Here is a 20,934-nt window from a genome sequence, read left to right as displayed (position 1 = left end):
ATGATATTTTCTACGATGGAAAGAGTCATCGAAAAATCTTCTAAGATTTAACTTTTTCAACCTGATCAGAGTAAAGATCGATCGATCGATCGATTTTGTATAAAGATCTTTGAATAACTTTATTAACTTTTTCTACGATAGAACGAGTCAATCAATGAATGATCTTTAATAATATCAATAAATTAAACACTTTTTTCAAATATTATATTATCTATTCATTTCACCACGTTTATATTTCCGGTCGAGCGTAAGATAAAAAGAAAAAAAAAAAGAAAAAGAGAGGAGAGAAAAAAGAGAAAGAAGAAAATGAAATAATAAATTGTCCGATAAAATGGTTGACATCATCTCATGAGATGGGAGATGATCGCGTAAAACGTTTCCTAGTCACGGATCGTTTCCTTTTCGTAATATTTCGTTGGTAGAGCAAATCAAATACATGAACAACGGTGTAGGTCGAAAGCACAAAACAGCTTTTCATTTCCTTTTTTCGTTTCCTTTTTTCGTTTTTTTCCTTCCTTTCTTACTTCCTTAACGCGCTAGATCCACGCGTGTCCCTTTTCTGATCCTCCTTTTCCTCTCATTCTCCTGTTTGCCTAGCTTTTACCATAATACATGACCACCCGAGCGTAAGAAAACGAGAAACTTGTCACAAAAAAGAAAAAAGCACACACACACACACACACACACACACGGTCTGGAGCTATCATAAACTCTACGATAATATTTATGTTATTTCCTGAAATAGAAATAATAATAGAAACGTATATATCTATATATGCATAGATACATTTTCGTTTCTATTATTCTGAATAATATTTCGTGCAATAAGAATTAAATTAAATTAAATTAAATTAAATTAACATTTTCTTTTTCGTCCTCAAATGACAAATTGGATATATCCTAAAAAAAACTACAATTTTAGACTATAATCACGTATATTAATCTTAGAATCAATGTTTATGACAAATGAATTAATTTGAAAGTTCGATCGACGTAAATGTCCATACGTAAATAATTTTAAAATTAGACATCGATTCGTCTGGTCAATTAATTTTAATTCACGATAATGGTACATATGAAATTATTAAGAAAAGAAAGGAAAAAAGAAAAAAAAATGTGAAATAAAAAATAAATGCGTTTATTGTATGGTAGTTGATCTTGTATAACAGATTTTCTTCGTATTATATGAATTATCAGAATCGTGAATGACAAGTGTTTGCTGAAAATAAAGTAACGTCACTGGCGTTATACGTAAAACGAAATACCGAATCGAAATTAGAATATCGAAATTAAAGATCTCGAGAAGGGAAAGATCGACAGGAAAGATCGACAGGAAAGATCGACGAGAACGAACGATGTGTCACGAGAAGGAAAATTGTCGCGAGGGATGAAGGCTCGTGAACGTGCTCGAAAGGATGTTGTCGTCGTGCAAAGTCCCGCTTACGAGGACAGCGGGCTTGCAACTTCCGGTGAACTCGGTGAACAATCGTTTTCAGGAGAGTGCGAGGATATTGCGTGTTTGCCCGCACGCGACGAGGTCAAAGGGATCGACGGTGACCCTAATCGCGATCCCAGGTCCGATATAATCGTCGATATCCCTTATCGTTTAATTCGAAACTTCAATTCGTTCGTGGGAATGTTCAATCTAGAAATTGAATTCGATTCGAACGAAATTCAACGAAAATTAAGTAATAATCGAGCTCAAAATAATCGATATATTCAAGGAATAAAGTAAAAGCATATTTTAAGTAACATAAGATTTTATTTTGATTGTTAAATAATTCTCATACAATCTGTTTTTAAATAATTCTTCGTTCCTACGTATAAACTCGATTCTTAAGATATTATAAAGAAAACAAAATTAAAATATGATTTAGTATTATATGAATTTTTCTAAATAATGATAATTGTCATATAAATAACTGTGTTATAATAATTATGTTATATTTACAATACTTTTTACTTAAAAAGAAAAAAAAAACTATCATGCTACTATTACCATCGTAGAACGTATAACGTCAAACGAGCCGACAAATATCTCGTTAGAATTCAAAAGACGTCTTCGAAACGTGTCGGTCGAGTTTCGAAAGAATTATGTTAATCGCCTAGCACGGGGTTTTGTCTGTAAACGCATCGTATATTCGCTCTCGTTACGATGAAAAGAAAGTCACGTCGTTATGATAACGAAGTAGTCGCGTGTAAACGAGAATTCGCAATGTTTTTCGTTCGCCTTCGTGAGAAGATATTTTGTCGAGAGAGTTACTCTTTTTTCGTTGAACATATGTAAATATATATATATATATATATATATATATATATATATATATATATCATCAGGTATACTATATGGCAACATTACTATCCTGAGAGTGGTTGGGGTTGGGTCATCGTTTTGACCGGCGTAATGGTGCAGATTCTCGCTACGGGAATTCATGGTGCCGTTGGTGTCTGGTTGATACTCGATGGGACAAAACGATTTCGACAGCCCTTACTTAACGTAGGTAGGTTTATCCCTGGGAGATCTCAAGCATGCAAAATCGACGAAAAATATTTCATTTAAAATCAAGCAGACATTCTAAACGATGAATATATAAAATATATACGTATATATGTATATATTGTTTTGTATTAAATATAAATTATTATTTCGTCATTTAACTAAAAAAAAAAAAAAAGGAAAACATACTTGTTAATCAATAATATTTATTCGTAATTAATAACGCGCCTTTAAGTATGCAACACGTAATATCTTATCCAATAAATTCGATCTCGATCATCGTCTATCGATAATAAACTTTTTTAAGCCCCTGTAATTATATTACTCTTTATTACGTACATGTATGCATACTTTGCCTATCGTAGGGGCTTAAAAAATGTTCTTACAAATAAACGACATTCGATATCGCAATTATCAACGGAGTAGAAAGTGTTATCTATTTACAGGAGCACAATACTCTATTTTATTACACAAAATCAAATATAATCAATCATTATAAATACATAATATCATATATAATAATTCGCAAAAAAAAAAGAAAATTATGAGTATGTTTGAAAGTTATATTTAAAAAATAAAAAAGAAGAAAGATATTACCTTCCAACAAATTGATTACAGATTAGACTTTCTAAAGTGAAAGATCAAAACTTTCCCACGGAGGTGAAGTTCACAGTCGAGGAAAGTGATGTTGAAAGTCATTGTTCTAAGAAGATTAAACTACTCTTACTTTTTTTCTCTCTCTCTCTCTCTCTCTCCTTCTCATAAGTAGACTTACTAAAGAGATTCCTTGTGAATTCTCACGATAGTTGATGTCCTGTTACTACTAGTTGGTACGAGAAACGTTCTGAGAAGATCGGTTCATTGACCTATACGTAGAAATTCTCGAAGAAGCGCAAGCACTCTCCCTCTCATCTAGCTTAGCTTTAAGCAACCAAACCTAAATATTTCCTTTCTCACTCTCTCTTCTCTCTTCTCATTCCTGCAACAAGAGAATGAAAAGAAAAAGAGAATGAAACTGTTCGAATACACTCTCTCGGAATTTCCGATAAAGGATTTCGATTCTGACCAATGGACAAGGAGGTGGAAGAGAAAGAGGGCATTTTGTTTTGGACGTTTTCCTACGAATACGTCTGAAACGTAGCTCAAATCTCGGTTCACCCTATCTTCCATACTCTTTCACTAACATATCCACCCTTCGGTAAACTCTCCTTCCTACTTTAACCGTTATATCTTTCGACAGAATCGAAATACAGCAAGTTTTTCTCTTTCTTCCCTACTCCTCCTCTCTTCTTTCTTCAACCCCTCTTAAATGGCCTTCGTAGTAAGGAACTTGGTAAAAGAAATGCAAATGCGTTTCGTGATGGAAGTCCGATAGAATAAAAGAGACCATATTCTCGATATGATATCTTCATGGTTAGGCATGTTTTTCGGTTTCTTTCTCTCTCTCTCTCTTTCTCTTTCTCTTTCTCTGTCAATACATACCTTTTTTCACTTTTTTCACTTTTGTACAAATTACATTACCATAAGTTTTTATTAATAAAAAATATAAGAGAATTCATTGTCATATCTTTGACAGTTACTTTTATTAAAGAGTTTATATGCTTTTAATATCCCTTGTACAACAGACACCATCAAAATGTTTGAAGTGAAATCTTCGATATATTATCGTCATGTATTTTTGTATTTTTTTTTTTTTTAAAGCTGTCATTAAATTAAAAAAAAAATATTACGAATCATACAAAATGGATGAATATATTATCTAAGTGATCGATATTGGGATATTGTTAAGGACACTCGTAAAATGCAAAACGTGCGTGGTTTCTCAATTTCAATATTTTCTCTATGATCCTTGTCCCTTTACATAAAAAAATTTTTTATAAAGACAAATCATAAATAAAAGTGTATATGGGGTAACGTTAATTAAGTACGTTGTGGCTCATAGAAATATTTAACGTTAATTTTTCGAATCAGATAAGCACAAGATTTTTCTTTCTCTTTCTCTCTCTCTCTCTCTCTTTCTCTTTTTATTATATCCTTCGCATTATACTCTTTTGTCTTCGTATAGCATTAATTGTACCGGTTGCTTCTAATAAAGAGACTCCCGACTATGAATTTGATCGATGAGTCTCATCATCGTGTCTTCAAGACCAAAAAAGAAATTTATTATACTAGTTGATCCATATCTCTATTAATCGTCATATCAACTCATATAGGTGATTGTACAGGGTGATCCAAAAATTCCTAAGTAATGTTTTAACTTACTCGATTAATTAATTTCTTTCAAAATTTTTTAAACTAATTCTTTTCTTTTCTAGATTATAAAACTATGAACTTAGAAACTGTATCTGGTTTTGGATTTAGAAACTTAAAAAAGAAAAACAGAAGAAGAAGAAGAAGAAAAACATTTTTTTTCTATCAGATTTGTCAAAAAATTCTAAAGACGAGCTATACGTGCTATTTCTTCTATTGAAATCGATTCTCTTCAAAAAAAAAAAAAAAAAAAAAACGAAACATGATTTGATTTTTACGACTGTTTCGAGCGAAGAATAAAATCCGGACTCGAGTTGTAAAGAAAAAGAAAGAGAAAAGAAAGAAAAGAAAAAAAGAAAAACGAGCATCCTAATCTTCCAATTAAGAATACGAACGCGTAGGTGGACGGATTAGAAATAAGAAAGAGAAAGAGAAAGAAAAAAAAGAAAGAAAGAAAGAGACAGAAGAAGGATCGTTAGACACACCGGCCTCCAAAACGGAAACGATATAGTAAATGGAAAAACTAGAAACGAGTTGGCCAACAAGTCGACATAAAGATCGAAGTTATTTCAAATTTCGTGTACGTGTACACACGAATAGAAACGTAGAAACGCGTAATCGTCTTGTATGTGTCTGACATTTTTATTATCATCGTATATCGCCCACGTTACTTTTACGTACATTAGAATTTATCATTCACGCGAGAACGTGGATCATAGCTCTGTTTGCTCGTTTGTTACGATCGATTTACGATTTGTTTTTTGGGTTGAACTTTTCTAACCGATTGTGAGATTCTATCGAGATAATAATTCCAAGTTCGCGTGTACGTACACGTGTGTATGTATGTATGTGTTTGTATCTTTCACGCATACCTATGTATATGTATACGTATACGTATACACGTAAAGCTATGTAAATCACTGTTGAATCACTTTTGACTTATACGTCTAGCGAATTCTTCCAATATTTTCGAATTTCTATACTTTGATAAATAGACCAACTCAATGTATACATATGTAATACGATGACGAAATGTATTCTGAGAGTTGAACATCCGAATGAAATAGCTATCGATTTGTTTTACATCGAGAGCTTCGAACTTTGTCGAAAAACATACTCGAAAACATCTGTAAATCATCGAATTTTTTTCGAACTTTCTTCTGGCAAACACTTTGCATTTATTTATTTATTTATTTATTTATTTATTTATTTATTTATTTATTTATTTTTGTTATCCTTTTTGTTTCATTATTATTATCACCATACGAAGTTGTTTTATTTCGTGTGTAAAAAAAGAAAAAAGAAATGATTTTTCGTTATCGATACTGATTAATTAATTAATTATTCAATTAATTAAGTAATTAATATCAAGGATGTAGGAAATAATTAAATTGATTTTCTCTCGTAGGATGGCTAGGTGCGATGTCCACTGGAGTAGCCTTGCTAGTATCACCCGTTACGATAGCCTTCTGTAGAAGAAAAAGCACCAGAGTTACGGCCGTTTTGGGTGGCCTCGTTACGGCACTCGGTTGCCTCTTCACGTCCTTCGCCTCGCAATTTCATCAATTGTTCTTCAGTTATGGTACCATGGTGGGTGAGTGAGTAAAAGAATCGTATCCTGAATTAAATCGAAAAGAAGTCCCGCTTGTAATCAATATTTCCGAGCATTCGATTAATATAAATCGAGCTGACAGTAAAGTTGAGTCAAGATTAATATTTACTTGTTTAAACAATATCAACCAATCAAAGTTTTATTACTGTTATTATTATTATTATTACTTAACAAAAACGATTGTACTTAAAAAAAGAAAAGAAAAAAGACAAGAAAATAGAGAAGAAAAAGAAAGAAAGCTTTACAAGAAATTTCAAGAAATTATTTATGTATGTATTTATTTATTTATTTATTTATTTATTTATCTTTCTTCTGTCTTTCTTTCTTTTTAATTAAAACATCAACAGGAATAGGTGTGAGTATGACAAGAGATTGCAGTACGTTAATGGTAGCACAATATTTCAAACGAAGAAGAGAACTCGTTGAGATCTTCATCGTCTCTGGAAGTGGTTTGGGTATAGCAGTCATGTCGGCCTTCATAAAAGGTGCCATTAGGTAAATTGCTATTCTTATTAACAAAACTATTCTAAATAATAAAAAAGAACAAAGAATAAGATGGATAACCGTATATTACAGCAAGATAGGCTGGCGGTTGGGTCTTCAAGCGGTGACCGGTGTCGTTTTCCTCACCTTCATTTTAGGAACATTTTATCGAAGTGCTTCCCTTTATCATCCTCAACGTCGGGCAATATTACATTTGAAGAATCAAAAGAGAAAGATCAAGGATAAAAATAAGACCGACGATAGACCTGCGTTCTTTGATTTTAGCACCCTCAAAAGTAAAACAGTTAGGATACTGTTGGTTTCAACGGGGATATCGGCTTTTGGAATAAACACGCCGATTTTTTATCTGGTTAAAATGAACATTACTATTAACGATTATTCATTATTTTCATAATTTATTATTATTTTAATATTGAAGTTAATATTACAATTAGTTATGACTCATTTATTTTGAAAACGGTACAAGTCCATTCTTTGTTGCTTCGAGAAAATTAAGGAGTAACATGTTATATCGTTACGCTATAAATATTAATTTCTTTTATTAGTCAATTTTAAATCGAACGAAGAAATTAACATTTTCGAAGATATTAAATATTAAATAGTTATGAACAAAAGGTTTATACTAAATTAATCAGAAATTATGATTATGAGATGAATTATGATATGTGATCTCTTTCTTTTTTTTCTTTTTTTTTTTAAATTATTGGATTTACATCACTTTCAAAATAAACCATTCCATATATATATATATATATATATATATATATATATATATATATATATAAGTTTTATACATTTATCACGTTATTTAGGATTTTACAACGAAGGCTGAATAATGATCGATCGATTTTCTATAATACGTAGGCGCATCAAGCGGAGGAGGAAGGCCTTGGAGACACCGTTGTCTTGCTCCAAGCTTATCTCGGATTGGCTTGGACACTTGGCTGCGTGGCCTTCGGTCTTTTGGTCGTTCATCGGAACGTCGAGTGCAGAATTGCAAGGCAGTATCTCACACAGGCTGCTGTCTTCGTATGTGGGCTTTGCATTCTCGCACTCACTGCTGTTCAAGGAAATTATCATGGATATGTTATGTTCACATGGATTTACGGTATATTATCGAGAATACTCTTCCCCATTTTCTTATTATTTTTCATTTTTCATTGGAGACTTTACAACGTGATAATGAAAAAATTTACTTTTACAAATTGATCGTAAATTTAGTTAAAATCCTTTCCTTAACTTCTCTCTCTCTTTTTTTTTTCTTTCTTTCTTTCTTTCTTTCTTTCTTTCGTGAGTGAATGAAGCATGACAATTCGATCGAATGACCAATTTTTTTTTTCTCTACAGATCAGTGAATAAAATTCATTATATTATCGTTGATGATTCTTCCATACTGTTAAACGTAATACCGACCACTTCGAATCCATTTACGAGCAATAAAATGGTAATTTTCTTCTTTCAGGGATCTTTTGCGGTGGCTATCATTATAGTCTGAAAATGTATACGTACGAAAGGGTAAGAGCAAGAAACTTTGCCAGAACTTGGGGCTTCGTTCAATGCTCTCAAGCGATACCGATCGCCATTGGTGTGCCAATTTCTGGTAATAATTAAAATTAACGTAAAATTGTTCCAGTTCGTTATCGATAATATTTATTATTATTTGAATTTAAACAATACAAAGGACTTTAATCCTTTCTAATCGATCTGATATATATATATGTGTGTGTGTTTGTGTGTATAATTTTTTAATTTATTTTTTAGGATATATAAACGTGGGTTGTGGTGGTAAAGCAGGTTATTACTTTAGCTCGACTTGCGTTTTAGTCGGCAGTTTCACTCTATTCTTCATAGATCTCCATAGACGAAACCTGTCGAAACACAAACATACCAGAGCAAATGGTAGCAAGCATTTATGTGTTCTTGGTAATTGTCCTCAACAACGGAGACCGTCCTTTAGTCAGGAACCCGAAAACGATGGGACACATGTAGCAGCTGCTGGTGCAGCTGCTGCTGCCCTTGTACTTGGAGCTGAACTTGGACCAGCACCTGGTAAACATTTCAATAAAAACAAAAAATATATATATATATATACGTATACACGAATTATACATAAATTGTTTACGTCAAAAAAAGAAAGAAACAAAAATGATATTCGATAATTAAAACAATTTATTTTCAAGTTTCACATCAACATAATAACATAATAGTACATAAATTCATAAATCATAGATAATATACTTAGTTTTCATTCTTATTTATTTTTTTCTTCTTTTTTTTTTCTTTGAATCATCAGGTGACATAATAGATGCATTAGGAGCAGAAAAGCCCGAACTGACGTGTATTTCCGAGGAGGGCATAGCCGATATGGATCTTCCAGATAATCTTCTCGATGATCTCGATTATATAGGTGATTGTATAACCTCGTGCAACAAGGTTGAGAACTATCTCATGCTCTCAGAATTCGAAAACAATCTGATCGCCGAGATGCCGATTATTATGGACCGACGAGGTCGCAGATGGTCCTTGGCACGATCGAAGGCCGGTCAAACGACTGTTTGTGGTCAACAAACGGTTGGCACTAATGCCGTGGCAGGAAACTCACCGATTCAGGAAGAAGATTCGAACGAAACGAATGCCGTCAAGTGGCACCTTGGAAGTCAGCCTACCAACGCTAATAGTCGAACGATTACGGTCATTGACGAAGCGAGTACATAATTTCAAGACGAAAGGGTTTCTCGCGTTCGACGTAAAAAAGAAAAAGAAGGAGAACAAAAAACTTATCCTGTAAAGGAAAAAGATAATTTAGTAATAACGAAACAGAAACGAATCTTTTGTATAATACAATTTCGATTCGTTGATAATAATAATGACGATGATCATGACGATGAGGACGATGACGATGATGATGATGATGATAATGATGATGATGATGATGATGATAGTCGCGAAAGAAATAATCTACTCGAGACGAAGAGACAAAGAAAAATTAAAAAACAATGAGTACGACAAAAGAAGAAAGAAAAAAAAAGGAAGAAAAGAGAAAAGAAGAAGGATATGATAAAAATTTGTTTAAACAAAGTTTTAACAATCCGACCGCGGCACTGCCTTTCCGATAAATATATGATAAATCGACGATTAGCTTCTTCTTTCTCCTCTTTTCAATACGTTTTTACGCTGTTAGATTTAGTATTAAGCGATAGAAAGATAGAAAAGAAAAGGGAAAGAAAAATGAAAAAAAAAAGAAATGAGAAAAAGAGAAAGTGATCCGAAACGTTTATCGTCTCGAATATTTTGATCGCGACGTTCGAATTCGCGACGTAATTAAGGACAATAACGTCGGCTATCGGCGAGAGAGGAACCACGGAAACACGCTCCGTCCATCATGGATTCAAAAAAAAAAGAAGAAGAAGAAAGAAAGAAAGAAAGATAAAAAGAAAACACATGACTCCTGTCGACGTATATCTTACTTCTTTGGTTTTTCAAAATTACATGAAGATTTTTGAAAACTTATTAATAAGTCTTACGAAATAGCGCTTAATAAATATAATAGCGTAGGCACGCTAGCTAAAGATTTTCAAACTAGTCTACGCGATCGAAAGATCTATGCGAATATTGAGGTAATACAATATATATATATATATATATATATATATATAAAACATATGTTCTAATAAAAAAAACGTGATTATATATTATTATTATTATTCTTATTCTTATCATTATTATTATTATTATTATTATTATTATTATTATTATTATTATTATTATTATTATTATAACGATTATTATTGTTGTTGTTATTATTATTATTATTATTATTATTATTGTGCAAAATATAACTCACACATTCGCGATCAAACATTAATGAACAACTCGAGATAATAATATAGGTATGTATCTATTTATTTATCGCGATATTTATAGTTAGAGTGTACACACACATATATATGTATGTATGTATGTATGTATGTATGTATGTATGTATGTATTACATACATAATATAAAATATAAAAATTAGGTGCCATGTATGTAAACGATTATGTATGTATGCGAGTACAATTCAGCATTCAAGATTGTTACGGTCATTCGGTCTTACAATTGAATAGCTGAAAAATAGTAGAAAATTTATAGTTACGTAATTGTGTGTGTGCAGGGTGGTTATACTAAAATTGTCGATATTTCCAAATACGCTTATGCTGTAATCAAGGTCAACGGAAAATACAACAGGCTGATTCGTCGTTAACATTCGCTAGGTCTCCTTTGAAAAATTATTAATTAAACAATTATATTGTTTCTGTTTTTAACATTTGTTTGTGAAAAATGTTGAATGGATCATTCAAAATCTCAGCCATCTTTGACTTCGATTATCGATACAATCTTCGAGCGCCATCCAACGACAAAACGTCAAAATTCTATTAGAAGCTGCGCCCCTGGTAATAGGCTACATTTGTCTGCTGAATCTCTATCGAAGATATCGTCGTATTCGACAATAGTTTTTAAACTATTTCTTTCCTTTTTTCTTTTTCCTTTTATAACAAAATTTTATAAGACGCAGAACATTGCGTTTGTATTGTCATACAAAAATAATTTTTAAAGAAAAAGAAAAAGTGAAAATAAAAAAGAACAAGAAACCATTACGTACGATATCTAGAAAATAGTATAAAAACGTTGATAAGATATTGTAAAAATATTTGACCATATTTAAAAGTAAAAAATATATATATATATCTGACAAAATATTTAACAGGGAGACCTTGAAGACATTGTAACACTGTATTACAAACTTAGTTGTTATAAAAATATGTTTTCACGCTGTAATTTACATCCTCCTTGTCTTTTTTCCTTTTTATTTCACGATAAAAGATTCATCAAAACCCTATATATATAATATATATAACCGTATATATATAATAATTAGTAGTTCATTTAATTTATTCCAAGATATAAATATCAAGTAAGTATATGATAAGTTAAAAGTTCGGTCAACAAAAATTAATATCTTTAATAATATCTTATCTTCAATACGAAGGACATAAAAAATAACTTATTTATGACACATTATAGTAATAACTGATGGCAAGTACTTGCAACTCATATAATTAGTTTTTAAAAATGTTCGCGATATAGGAAATACTTTGAAAAACTTTATCATGTCCATCGTTGATTTCATTCGGTTAATATTGCTGAACAAGTAAACATAACAGTTTGAATAATGAGTTGCGTTCATTTTTAGTCCGAATGTTGAATCTGTTAATACAATATACAAGTCAAGTTTTATAGTAAGAGAAGGCATAATAATCATTTAGGATAAATAGTGGAATAATAGAATAGTGTAACAGAAGTTAATAATTAATTTCGACGAGTAACCTCGAAAGAATTCAAAGAAGAAGTATTACAAATCGCAAGAACGATGGAAGTATCAAATTTGTCACCCACACTTAAACATAGAAGGAAATTCGAACGCATTGAGACGACTAATACGAACGATCACGACACATCATCCGTTAATCATAACTCCGATCTATATACAATAAGTAAACTATGTGCTTGTATTAATCAGAAAGCTCAGACGTTACCAGACTGTTGTAAAGAGTCCACAGACAAGTGTTTCTTGCAAGAGGAGAAGAATTTTATCGATCCGATCGACGTCTCCAGGTTAGATCATTATTAAACAGATCCTAATTTTCACATCAGCTGTTTCTTCTTTTTTTTTGTATTTTAAATAATATTATCATTTTTTTCTCTTCTTTTCTTTTTTATATTCTTACTATCCCTATTGTATAATAACATTTCTAGTATTCAGAAGAGCTATATTATTGAGATGAATAAAACTATATTGAAACTTCTGCATTATCACATAGCAGTCCTAATTCTAATTGCCTCGTTTGGAACGTAAGTCTGAAAATCTATTGTAAATATATATTATCAAAGAACAAAATTTGTAATACAAATATAATATATATATATATATATATATATATATATATATATAATTGTGTTTTTAGATTTTTCCTTTGTTTATACATGGATCACGCAGAATTAGGATACATGTATATATCCGAAGCAGCTTATTATTATCCTGAAACAAGTTTTTTCGCGCAATTTGTAAACTTGGTCGGGTTATTTGGTAAATTGAACAATATTTATCAACCAACTAATATTTCATTCAACTTAGGTAATCCTTTTATACGTTTTTATCGTCAGTCGGTATGGGCATATTACTGAGACACCTTGTATTACTTCAATTTATACGAGATAGAGGCGAAAATATGATAACAAAAAAATTCAGCAATATATCTACTTTATTCGGTACAGTCATCGTTATAGGTATCAATTTAATTGGAAATTTTCCAATTGTCCAACCCTGCTATGCTTTCCATTACACCGGTGTATTATTACTTTTTCTTGGTGTCACTGTATATACGATTACTCAGGTTAGTATATATCTATGGTGTCGCATAATGTTTTAATAAATACTTTTCCAATGTATCTAAACACGAATAGAGATAACAAACGGAGATATAAACAAACTTTACAAATGTTTTCTTAAATTTCAATTAAACGTATATCTGTGAATACTTTAAAAAAGATATTTATATATATATATATATATATTTATTTATTTATTTATGTATATATATATATATATAAGTTTAGATATTGGATACATTATATTGATATTGGATACAGTACTAATATCTTGACTGTTTATTTAAAATCTACACTGAACAACTGGCAAAATATCACACCGAATAATATTTCAATGAATCACGTAAATTTTAATTCTATTTTTTCTCTCTCTCTCTCTCTCTCTCTCTCTTTTTGATCGCTTTTTTTTTCACAGACTAAAATCACTAAAGAGATGATTGGTATTCTCTCCGATCGCTATATTTATTACGTACGAATTATCTTTTCAACGATATTGTTTATATTACTTCTATTAATTATAATACCTGGTACAATTGCGACATCACAATTTAACGGTTAGTAAATAATTTAATCAAATAATAATTCAAATACGAATCTGACGAGATTGACATTTCATATATATATATATATATATATATATATATATATATATATATATATATTGGATTTTAGGTACGAATTATAGAAAATGGACCAAAAACGATAATGGTTGGTTCTTACATAATGTAAGTGTTGTTGCAGAATGGTTGTACGTGTTTTTAAGTGGCGTATACCTAGTTACTTTCGTATACGAATACAATACGATATATTTCGAGATGCCCATAATTAAGGTAGAACAAATGTCAAATTAACATTTATAAGATATAAAAAAAAATATTATTAACATTAGGATTGTATTCTATTTACTATAAAAAATTATTACTTCAACTCTGTTTACAGATAACTTATTTGGACAAGAAAGAAAAGAAAGAATTGAGATCGGAAATCTGAATGTACAAAAAACGATTACTCAGTGATAATCGATCTAATCTCGATAATAATAAATTGATCACTAAATGATATATAATTATTTAACGATGGACCTTGCAACAACAATGCAAAAGATATAGCTGCTAATGATTATATCATCGAATGAGTTTAGTTAGGCGACCTTGAAAAATAAAAATGTGAAGAAAAGACCAGAGATTCGAATAGAGATACGTCAGAACGGAAGTTCTCCGGCAGTGAGTTTGCCTTTTTCGATCATCGCCGGATAGGTATTTAAATATAATATGATAATAATAAATTCATATCGCCGACATAATAATAATAAGCTAATAATATTAATTAATTAATCGTCGTATTAGTTACGTCGTATTTCGTGCGTTTCTCGAATAATTGAAAATAGAATCGTAATAAGTGTATCATAATAAAAGAAAAGTAATAATAAGAATAATAAGAATAAGAATAATATTTTTATGCGCTTAATACAATGTGTTAACGATAAGCGATAATTCAATATTTTTTCAGTCTTTTTCTTACGTAATTTACACGTAATATTTTATACTCTTCCTTTTTTATATGTATACATCACTTTTGAAATATGTACATGTCTCTTCAAAAAAGATTTCTAAGAGATTTCTTTTCAAGAAGATTTCATCATACACTGCTTTTTTAAATTTCTTTTTCTACATTCTTTTTCTTTCTTTAATTTCTTTCTTTTTTCTTCTCTCTCTCTCTTTCTTTTTCTTTTTTTTCTTCTTTTTTTTTTGTTACTTTTACTTCTTTTTTCTTCAATCCTTTTTTTTTACTCGTATTTTATACAATCATACTGTCTTCAAATACAACAGTGACAAGAAAATAGGACCTGTTTCGTTCGTGGAAATAATAACATTGAAAAGAATCAATCAGCAACGACGGAAAAATCGAATCGAAGAAAAAAATTAAATTTGTTGCTGTTAGCAGCGTTAAAAGAAAAATTGCTTCGTAGAAATCGATAAAAATGACAAATATATAAACGATAGCTAAAACCTAGGCTGAACATATTTCTTTACTCGCGATCTCTTGCTCGCTATTCAAAAAACTACGTACCCAGGAAGAAAGAAAGAAAGAGAGAGACAGAGAAAGAGAGACAGAGAAAGAGAGAGTATCGTCTTGTGTTATTTAGAAACGTAGAAACGTCGCGTACCGACGGCAACGTAAACGTCAACGATGTGTTTTCTTGGTGGCGCAGCTGCTACGAGCGCCGCGTTTCCTCATCCGACGCATCATCGATCGCACGGTCGCCCATAACCTCAGTACGATTTGGACTAGCACGTCACAATTCTCGCGTTTCCTTTTCTTCCACGTCTCGAAAACCTTTCCCATCGAAACCTTCAAATTAAGAAATAAAAAAGAACAAGGAACAAAGGAGAATAAAAACGGAGAAGAAGAACAATAATTTTCGAAGAAACATTTCTATCTTGGTATTTGTTCGTTAAGTGAAAAGAGAAAGAGAGAGAAAGAGAGAAGGAACAGAGAGAAAAATTCATCGAAATTCATAAAAAGAAAAAAAAAATATTTCTACCACCTTTTTTAAATCTCCCATTCCCCCTTCCTTCCCTCCCCCACTCAACCCCACTTTTCCTACCGTTCTATCATTGACAGTCGTCAGGAAGTCACCTGCAGTGAAATTCTGGATCACAGTGAGAAAAACGTCTCGAGGAATCTACCGCAATTGTATATTCTAAGGTACATTAATATATTGAATACGTCGATTATTAATCGTCTTTGTAATATTTGCACACGTCCTTGTACTATTTCTTTTCTTTTCGTTTACTTTCGTTTCTTTTCCTTTGTTTTTATTTTTCTCCCTTTTGTTTTTTTTTTCTCTCTCTCTCTCTTTTTTTCTTTCTTTTTTTTTTTTTTTTTTTGGTTCGTACAAATAAAAAATTGTAAAATGTCACGTTTGAAAAGTCTCATGGCCTTCTTCCAAAGGATATTTTCAATTGTCCATGGTGTCTGGCCAACGCCCCCGCGTGAGAAAAATTGCACGTTTCCTGCACTGCAGTTTGTTGACGATGAATTATTTCCTCCGTAACATATATATATATATATATATATATATATATATATATATATATACACAATGTACATGAAATATATATTTATATGTATATCTGTACGTATGTACGTATAAATGTATATATAATGTATGTATGTATATATATATATATGTATATATGTATGTATGTATGTATAATTATGTATATACATATAAACATATTCAATCCCGTGATCATTACTGGTGCACGTGTACGAGCCATCATCGATTAGTGAACTTTTTCAAATAATCCTATAGCATATGTTCTTCTTCCTCATTTGTTGTGTCCAGACGGGAAGGAATCCCAGAAAGCGCGGTAATACGATAAACGTGTATATATGTATATGTCTATGTGTGTGTGTGTGTGTGTGTGTGTGTGTGTGTGTGTGTGTGTGTATGCAAGAGGGAGGGTCGATGTTACGTTGGGGATGACGTAGAAGGGAATAAAACGACGTTTCTCAGTCGAACACTTCCTCGTTTTATATATATATATATATATATATATATATATATATATATATATATATATATACACACCATCTGTCTGTCTCTTTATCTTCTACCTACCAAAATCTATTATAGAAACAACGTGTTCGTGTTTGAAACGTTATATGTCATGAAAAAAAATATATATACCATTTGTTTTTCTGTCTTTATCTACTACGTGTTAGATACTAGAAACAAACATGTTCTTGCATATATTATAGAAAAGATATGTGTGCATATATGTATATGTATATATATATATATATGTATATCATGTATGGATTTCATAGATAACTATTAATGACAATAATGTTAACGTTCTAATTTCTGATATAAGTAAAGGAAAAAAATATGCATAATAATGATAATGGATAACTAAATTGATATAAATATTCTTAAACTCGATATAAAAACAATTTTGTAAACTTACATGACAGAAACAATAATTTTTTATTACATTTTATTACACGCTAATAGTATTAGTTATCTTTGAAAAACAAGTTGCATATTGGAAACGTGCTAGTTTATTATCCTTTTCATTCTTTTCTTTTCTTCTTTCTTTTTTCTTAATGTTCATTTAATTATTTAATTTTCTTAAACGTCAAAACACGTTTGACACAATCAAATCAAATAGAATTGAATATATGTCGATCTAGATTTATCTATTTATACGTTTACAGAAGATAGATAATGTGAAAGTAGAAGCTGTTGGAATTGATGCAACATGCGTTCAACGATCCGATTTATTCCTAACGATTTCAACATGGTCTTTCATCTTACTTCTCAAAAATGATAACATCATTATTGATTTAAAATCCATTGAAAATATCTTAATTAATACTCGAAATAAATAATTAAATCGAAATAATTAAAGTAACTTTAGATATCATTTTTCTAAACATATTTCTTTCAGAAATAATTTACTTATATAGATATCTTCTTTCTTTATTAATAATTCGATATCAGAAGTATTCAAAATAAAAAAAAAAAAATCTTAATAATTACGCAACGAATTACATAATCGTTTATTATTAGTCTTACGTGATAAAGAAAAAGAAAATGAAAATAATAAAAATAATAAAAATAAATAAATAGCAAGGAAAGAACATTAATGGCAGCTAGATCGGACGTTTGTGATCGATTGCAACACGATTGCAAAGATCATCGAACGAGTTAATGATCACGATCAAAATAAGACAGCCGGTGAAGAGAAGTGAAAAGAAGAAGGTGGTGGTGGTGGGAGAAAACGAAGAAGCACGAATGATCGTATCTCATCGAGAACGAGCGCATCGGCAGCGCATGCATCGACGTACGATTCTCAAGGAAAACGACGCCGATCGTCGACGTACAACGTCGTCGATAACGAAGAAAGAATCGACGACGAACGGTGGTGGTCCGATACGTTGAAAGAAGGAAAGAACATGGACAAAAACGATTTTCTGGTTAATCTTCATTATTTACCTATCATACTATTCGTTTCGCTGCCGGCGGTGTTCGTCCTCACGTGAGTACTAAATTGTTATTTAACAAAGAAAAAAAAAAAAGAAGAAAAAGAAGAAGGATTATAATAAAGACGAAATAATTTTCTCGATATGAAACAAGGAAGAATCAATTTTCAATTAATAACAATATAAATCCTATATTAAAAAATGAAAATTCTACGTAATCTGTTAGAAAAAGAATGAAATGGTAAAGATCTGTTAAACGTATGATTAAATTAATCGTTAATTAAATTTCAATGGAAATTAATTCGTGCTTTGAATACAGAGATAGTAATACGATATTTAATCTTCAGATACGTCATAGCGGTATTATCTGATCACGTAGAAGCAGGATTCCCTTACATTTCGGACGTTGCTACCTCGGCACCAGAAAGTTGCATATTCGCTCAATTTATGAACATGATTGCTGCACTCAGTGAGTATACATGTAAAACTGGACTTTGAAAGTATATAGTAAGAAAAATGTTACGTCGTGGCTATTATCAAACGGATATATAATTTGTTCTGCTTTACTTTCACAGTGTGCTTCGTCATCTATATAAGATACTCTCAAGTGAAGGAATGTACTACTGCATTTCGTCTTCAAGCATCTCTACCAAGATGGAATTATTGGGCCTTGATTCTTGGCCTAACAACTACTTTAGGTGTTTCGATAGTAGCAAACTTTCAAGAGACATCGGTCATCGTTGTTCACATGATAGGTGCATTTTTATGTTTTGGTGGTGGCACGGCATATTTTTGGACACAGGTAATTATCGAAAAATTAACAACTATAACAATCTTAACGTCAAATTCTTTCTTATTAATTATCTATTCAAATAGTTATAAATTATTATTTAAATATTTCGAACGTGTTAAGATATTTATTAAATTATTAAATCGATCGTTTAAATTATTATGAATATTTCCGATGACGTACAATTATTCGTTATTAATTATTTACTTAAATACATATTTTATTATTGAAATTATTACGATGCAATAGCCGATATTATTAATCGTTTTAAGATATTAATTATTGATAAGATATTTATTTAAATGTATAAATTTATTATCGTTTGACATTATTATTATTGAAATTTTTGATAATAAACTCTCTCTATAGAATAATCTATAGATTAATTTCGTCCATTAGGCTGTTTGTTCGTTCTACTTGCATCCCCTTGGATGTTCTTTAAGAATGGCCCATCTTCGAACGGCACTATCAACTTTTTGCACGGTTTGCTTCTTCGTCATATTCATAACCGGAGTCCTAGCTAGTCTAGCATATAAAGGTGAGCTTGAAACATTTATCAAATCTGTTGATCCAAACGTAGAAATAATAAGAGTTCGTTCACCCAATAAGATCTTATAATTAATTATAATTATAATTATTTAATTAAATTCTTTGATAATTAACGACCTTACCTCATAGGTACTAATCCTCAGAAATGGTACAAAAATGACGGTGGTTGGGAACTTCACGTTGCTAGTACTGTCACCGAATGGATCTGTGCGATTGCATTTTGTGTCTACATCTTAACGTTCACTGATGAATTCAGAGACATTAGGATGATTCAACCAAAGGTGATATATTTATCATAAATATTAAACAACTAAAAATAAATACATGAATTTATCATAGTCGAGTGAGTATCTCAAGCATCGACATTCATCTTCGATGTATTGAATCTCACTCGGCTAAATTCGTTCGTAAAATTTTCTTTGAAGGAAACCCTGACGGCTGATGAAGTTGAAATTTCGTTCCAGATTTTATGCAATTTCAACCGTTCAAGATCAAGTAACGAAGTTCTGAACGAAAGTCAGGCTTCTCCGTTGTATCAAGATCAAGGGAGTTCAACAGTTACCTGATCCCTTAACGGCAGAGGTACCGGTGTCTATGTGAACCTACTTTCTCATTCGCCAGTAGATACACCTTGTCCTGGATATAGATATCGAGAATACAGGGATGCTCTGTTGGATGATGTCGCTCCATTAATAGCAACGACACCACCTAACGAAAGAAGACCCGATGACCTCTGCCCGGTACAAATACATGTGCATAATTCAGCGATAAGAGAACGACGTCGTCAAGGATTGGAGAAAAAAAAGGAACGTGAAGAAAAAACGAACGTTTCTCAAGAGGACGATACTCGTCGTTGGATCGACTTGGACGAAAATGTCCTTGATGGTTACATTCTAATCGACGATGGTTGCGTCGAGTCAGCGATGATCCATCAAGAAAAAAATTTTCCCGATTTCGACGACGTTGATTTTGGCGATGACGCCGATAGTCATGGTAATTACGAGTCCAGTATGTTCGCCGAAGGACCTTGGATTAGACGAGGTGGTCCCGATCTCGATGCTGGTCTAACTACTTATCCACTTGCCAACAGTCATGGCAATGCTTATCGAGAATCGAGCAGTCATAACGAATATTCAAGATTATTTTCCGAAATTTCTGCTAAGAAAGAAGCTGAGGATCGTCGACGTCGTCAAGAAGACGATGATTATGCTATAGCAAACAGTCATGGCGATCACAGTCCTTCTGGTATCAGAGGCCGTAGTTGTAGCGGGAGATTAGAAACTGAACGTCTTTTATTATGGAACGCT

The 20,934-nt window shown here is 31.5% G+C and overlaps 3 protein-coding genes across 6 annotated transcripts in view; all 3 read left to right on the top strand.

Annotated features, from left to right (window-relative positions):
* LOC127069227 (uncharacterized) overlaps positions 1 to 11,682 on the top strand; it is a 53,791-nt gene extending 42,109 nt beyond the window's left edge. For both annotated transcript variants that reach the window (XM_051006013.1, XM_051006015.1), the window contains exons 2-8: positions 6,156 to 6,341; positions 6,707 to 6,854; positions 6,936 to 7,212; positions 7,728 to 7,971; positions 8,326 to 8,463; positions 8,625 to 8,912; positions 9,157 to 11,682. In XM_051006013.1, the coding sequence (XP_050861970.1) occupies positions 6,156 to 6,341; positions 6,707 to 6,854; positions 6,936 to 7,212; positions 7,728 to 7,971; positions 8,326 to 8,463; positions 8,625 to 8,912; positions 9,157 to 9,578 (1,703 nt within the window). In that variant the 3' untranslated portion in view covers positions 9,579 to 11,682. The remainder of the gene's footprint in view (positions 1 to 6,155; positions 6,342 to 6,706; positions 6,855 to 6,935; positions 7,213 to 7,727; positions 7,972 to 8,325; positions 8,464 to 8,624; positions 8,913 to 9,156) is intronic.
* A 201-nt stretch (positions 11,683 to 11,883) lies between these two features.
* LOC127069235 (DNA damage-regulated autophagy modulator protein 1-like) lies at positions 11,884 to 14,926 on the top strand. 2 transcript variants are annotated; one of them, XR_007783386.1, is made up of 7 exons: positions 11,884 to 12,519; positions 12,661 to 12,756; positions 12,870 to 12,991; positions 13,069 to 13,636; positions 13,709 to 13,847; positions 13,966 to 14,123; positions 14,233 to 14,926. XR_007783386.1 is itself a non-coding variant. In XM_051006024.1 (7 exons), exons 1-7 carry the CDS (start codon positions 12,275 to 12,277, stop codon positions 14,281 to 14,283), a joined length of 1,041 nt encoding a protein of 346 aa, XP_050861981.1. In that variant the 5' UTR covers positions 11,907 to 12,274; the 3' UTR covers positions 14,284 to 14,926. The 2 variants fall into 2 exon arrangements, 1 of the variants encoding a protein (XP_050861981.1); XM_051006024.1 differs by having other exon boundaries at positions 11,907 to 12,519; positions 13,069 to 13,298.
* A 384-nt stretch (positions 14,927 to 15,310) lies between these two features.
* LOC127069236 (DNA damage-regulated autophagy modulator protein 1-like) lies at positions 15,311 to 20,240 on the top strand. Of its 2 annotated transcripts, none has more exons than XM_051006027.1 (7): positions 15,311 to 16,002; positions 17,936 to 18,344; positions 18,636 to 18,757; positions 18,864 to 19,090; positions 19,478 to 19,616; positions 19,757 to 19,908; positions 20,092 to 20,240. In XM_051006027.1, the coding sequence occupies exons 2-7, from the start codon at positions 18,262 to 18,264 to the stop codon at positions 20,191 to 20,193; spliced, it is 825 nt and encodes a 274-aa protein (XP_050861984.1). In that variant the 5' UTR covers positions 15,311 to 16,002; positions 17,936 to 18,261; the 3' UTR covers positions 20,194 to 20,240. The 2 variants fall into 2 exon arrangements, with proteins under 2 accessions (XP_050861984.1, XP_050861983.1); XM_051006026.1 differs by having other exon boundaries at positions 17,521 to 18,344.
* Positions 20,241 to 20,934: the final 694 nt, after the last annotated feature.

Source organism: Vespula vulgaris, chromosome 14, assembly GCF_905475345.1.
Source record: "Vespula vulgaris chromosome 14, iyVesVulg1.1, whole genome shotgun sequence".
NCBI classification, from domain to species: Eukaryota; Metazoa; Arthropoda; class Insecta; order Hymenoptera; family Vespidae; genus Vespula; species Vespula vulgaris.
Note: the sequence above shows the minus strand (reverse complement) of the source record. Positions and strands in the feature narration are given on the sequence as shown.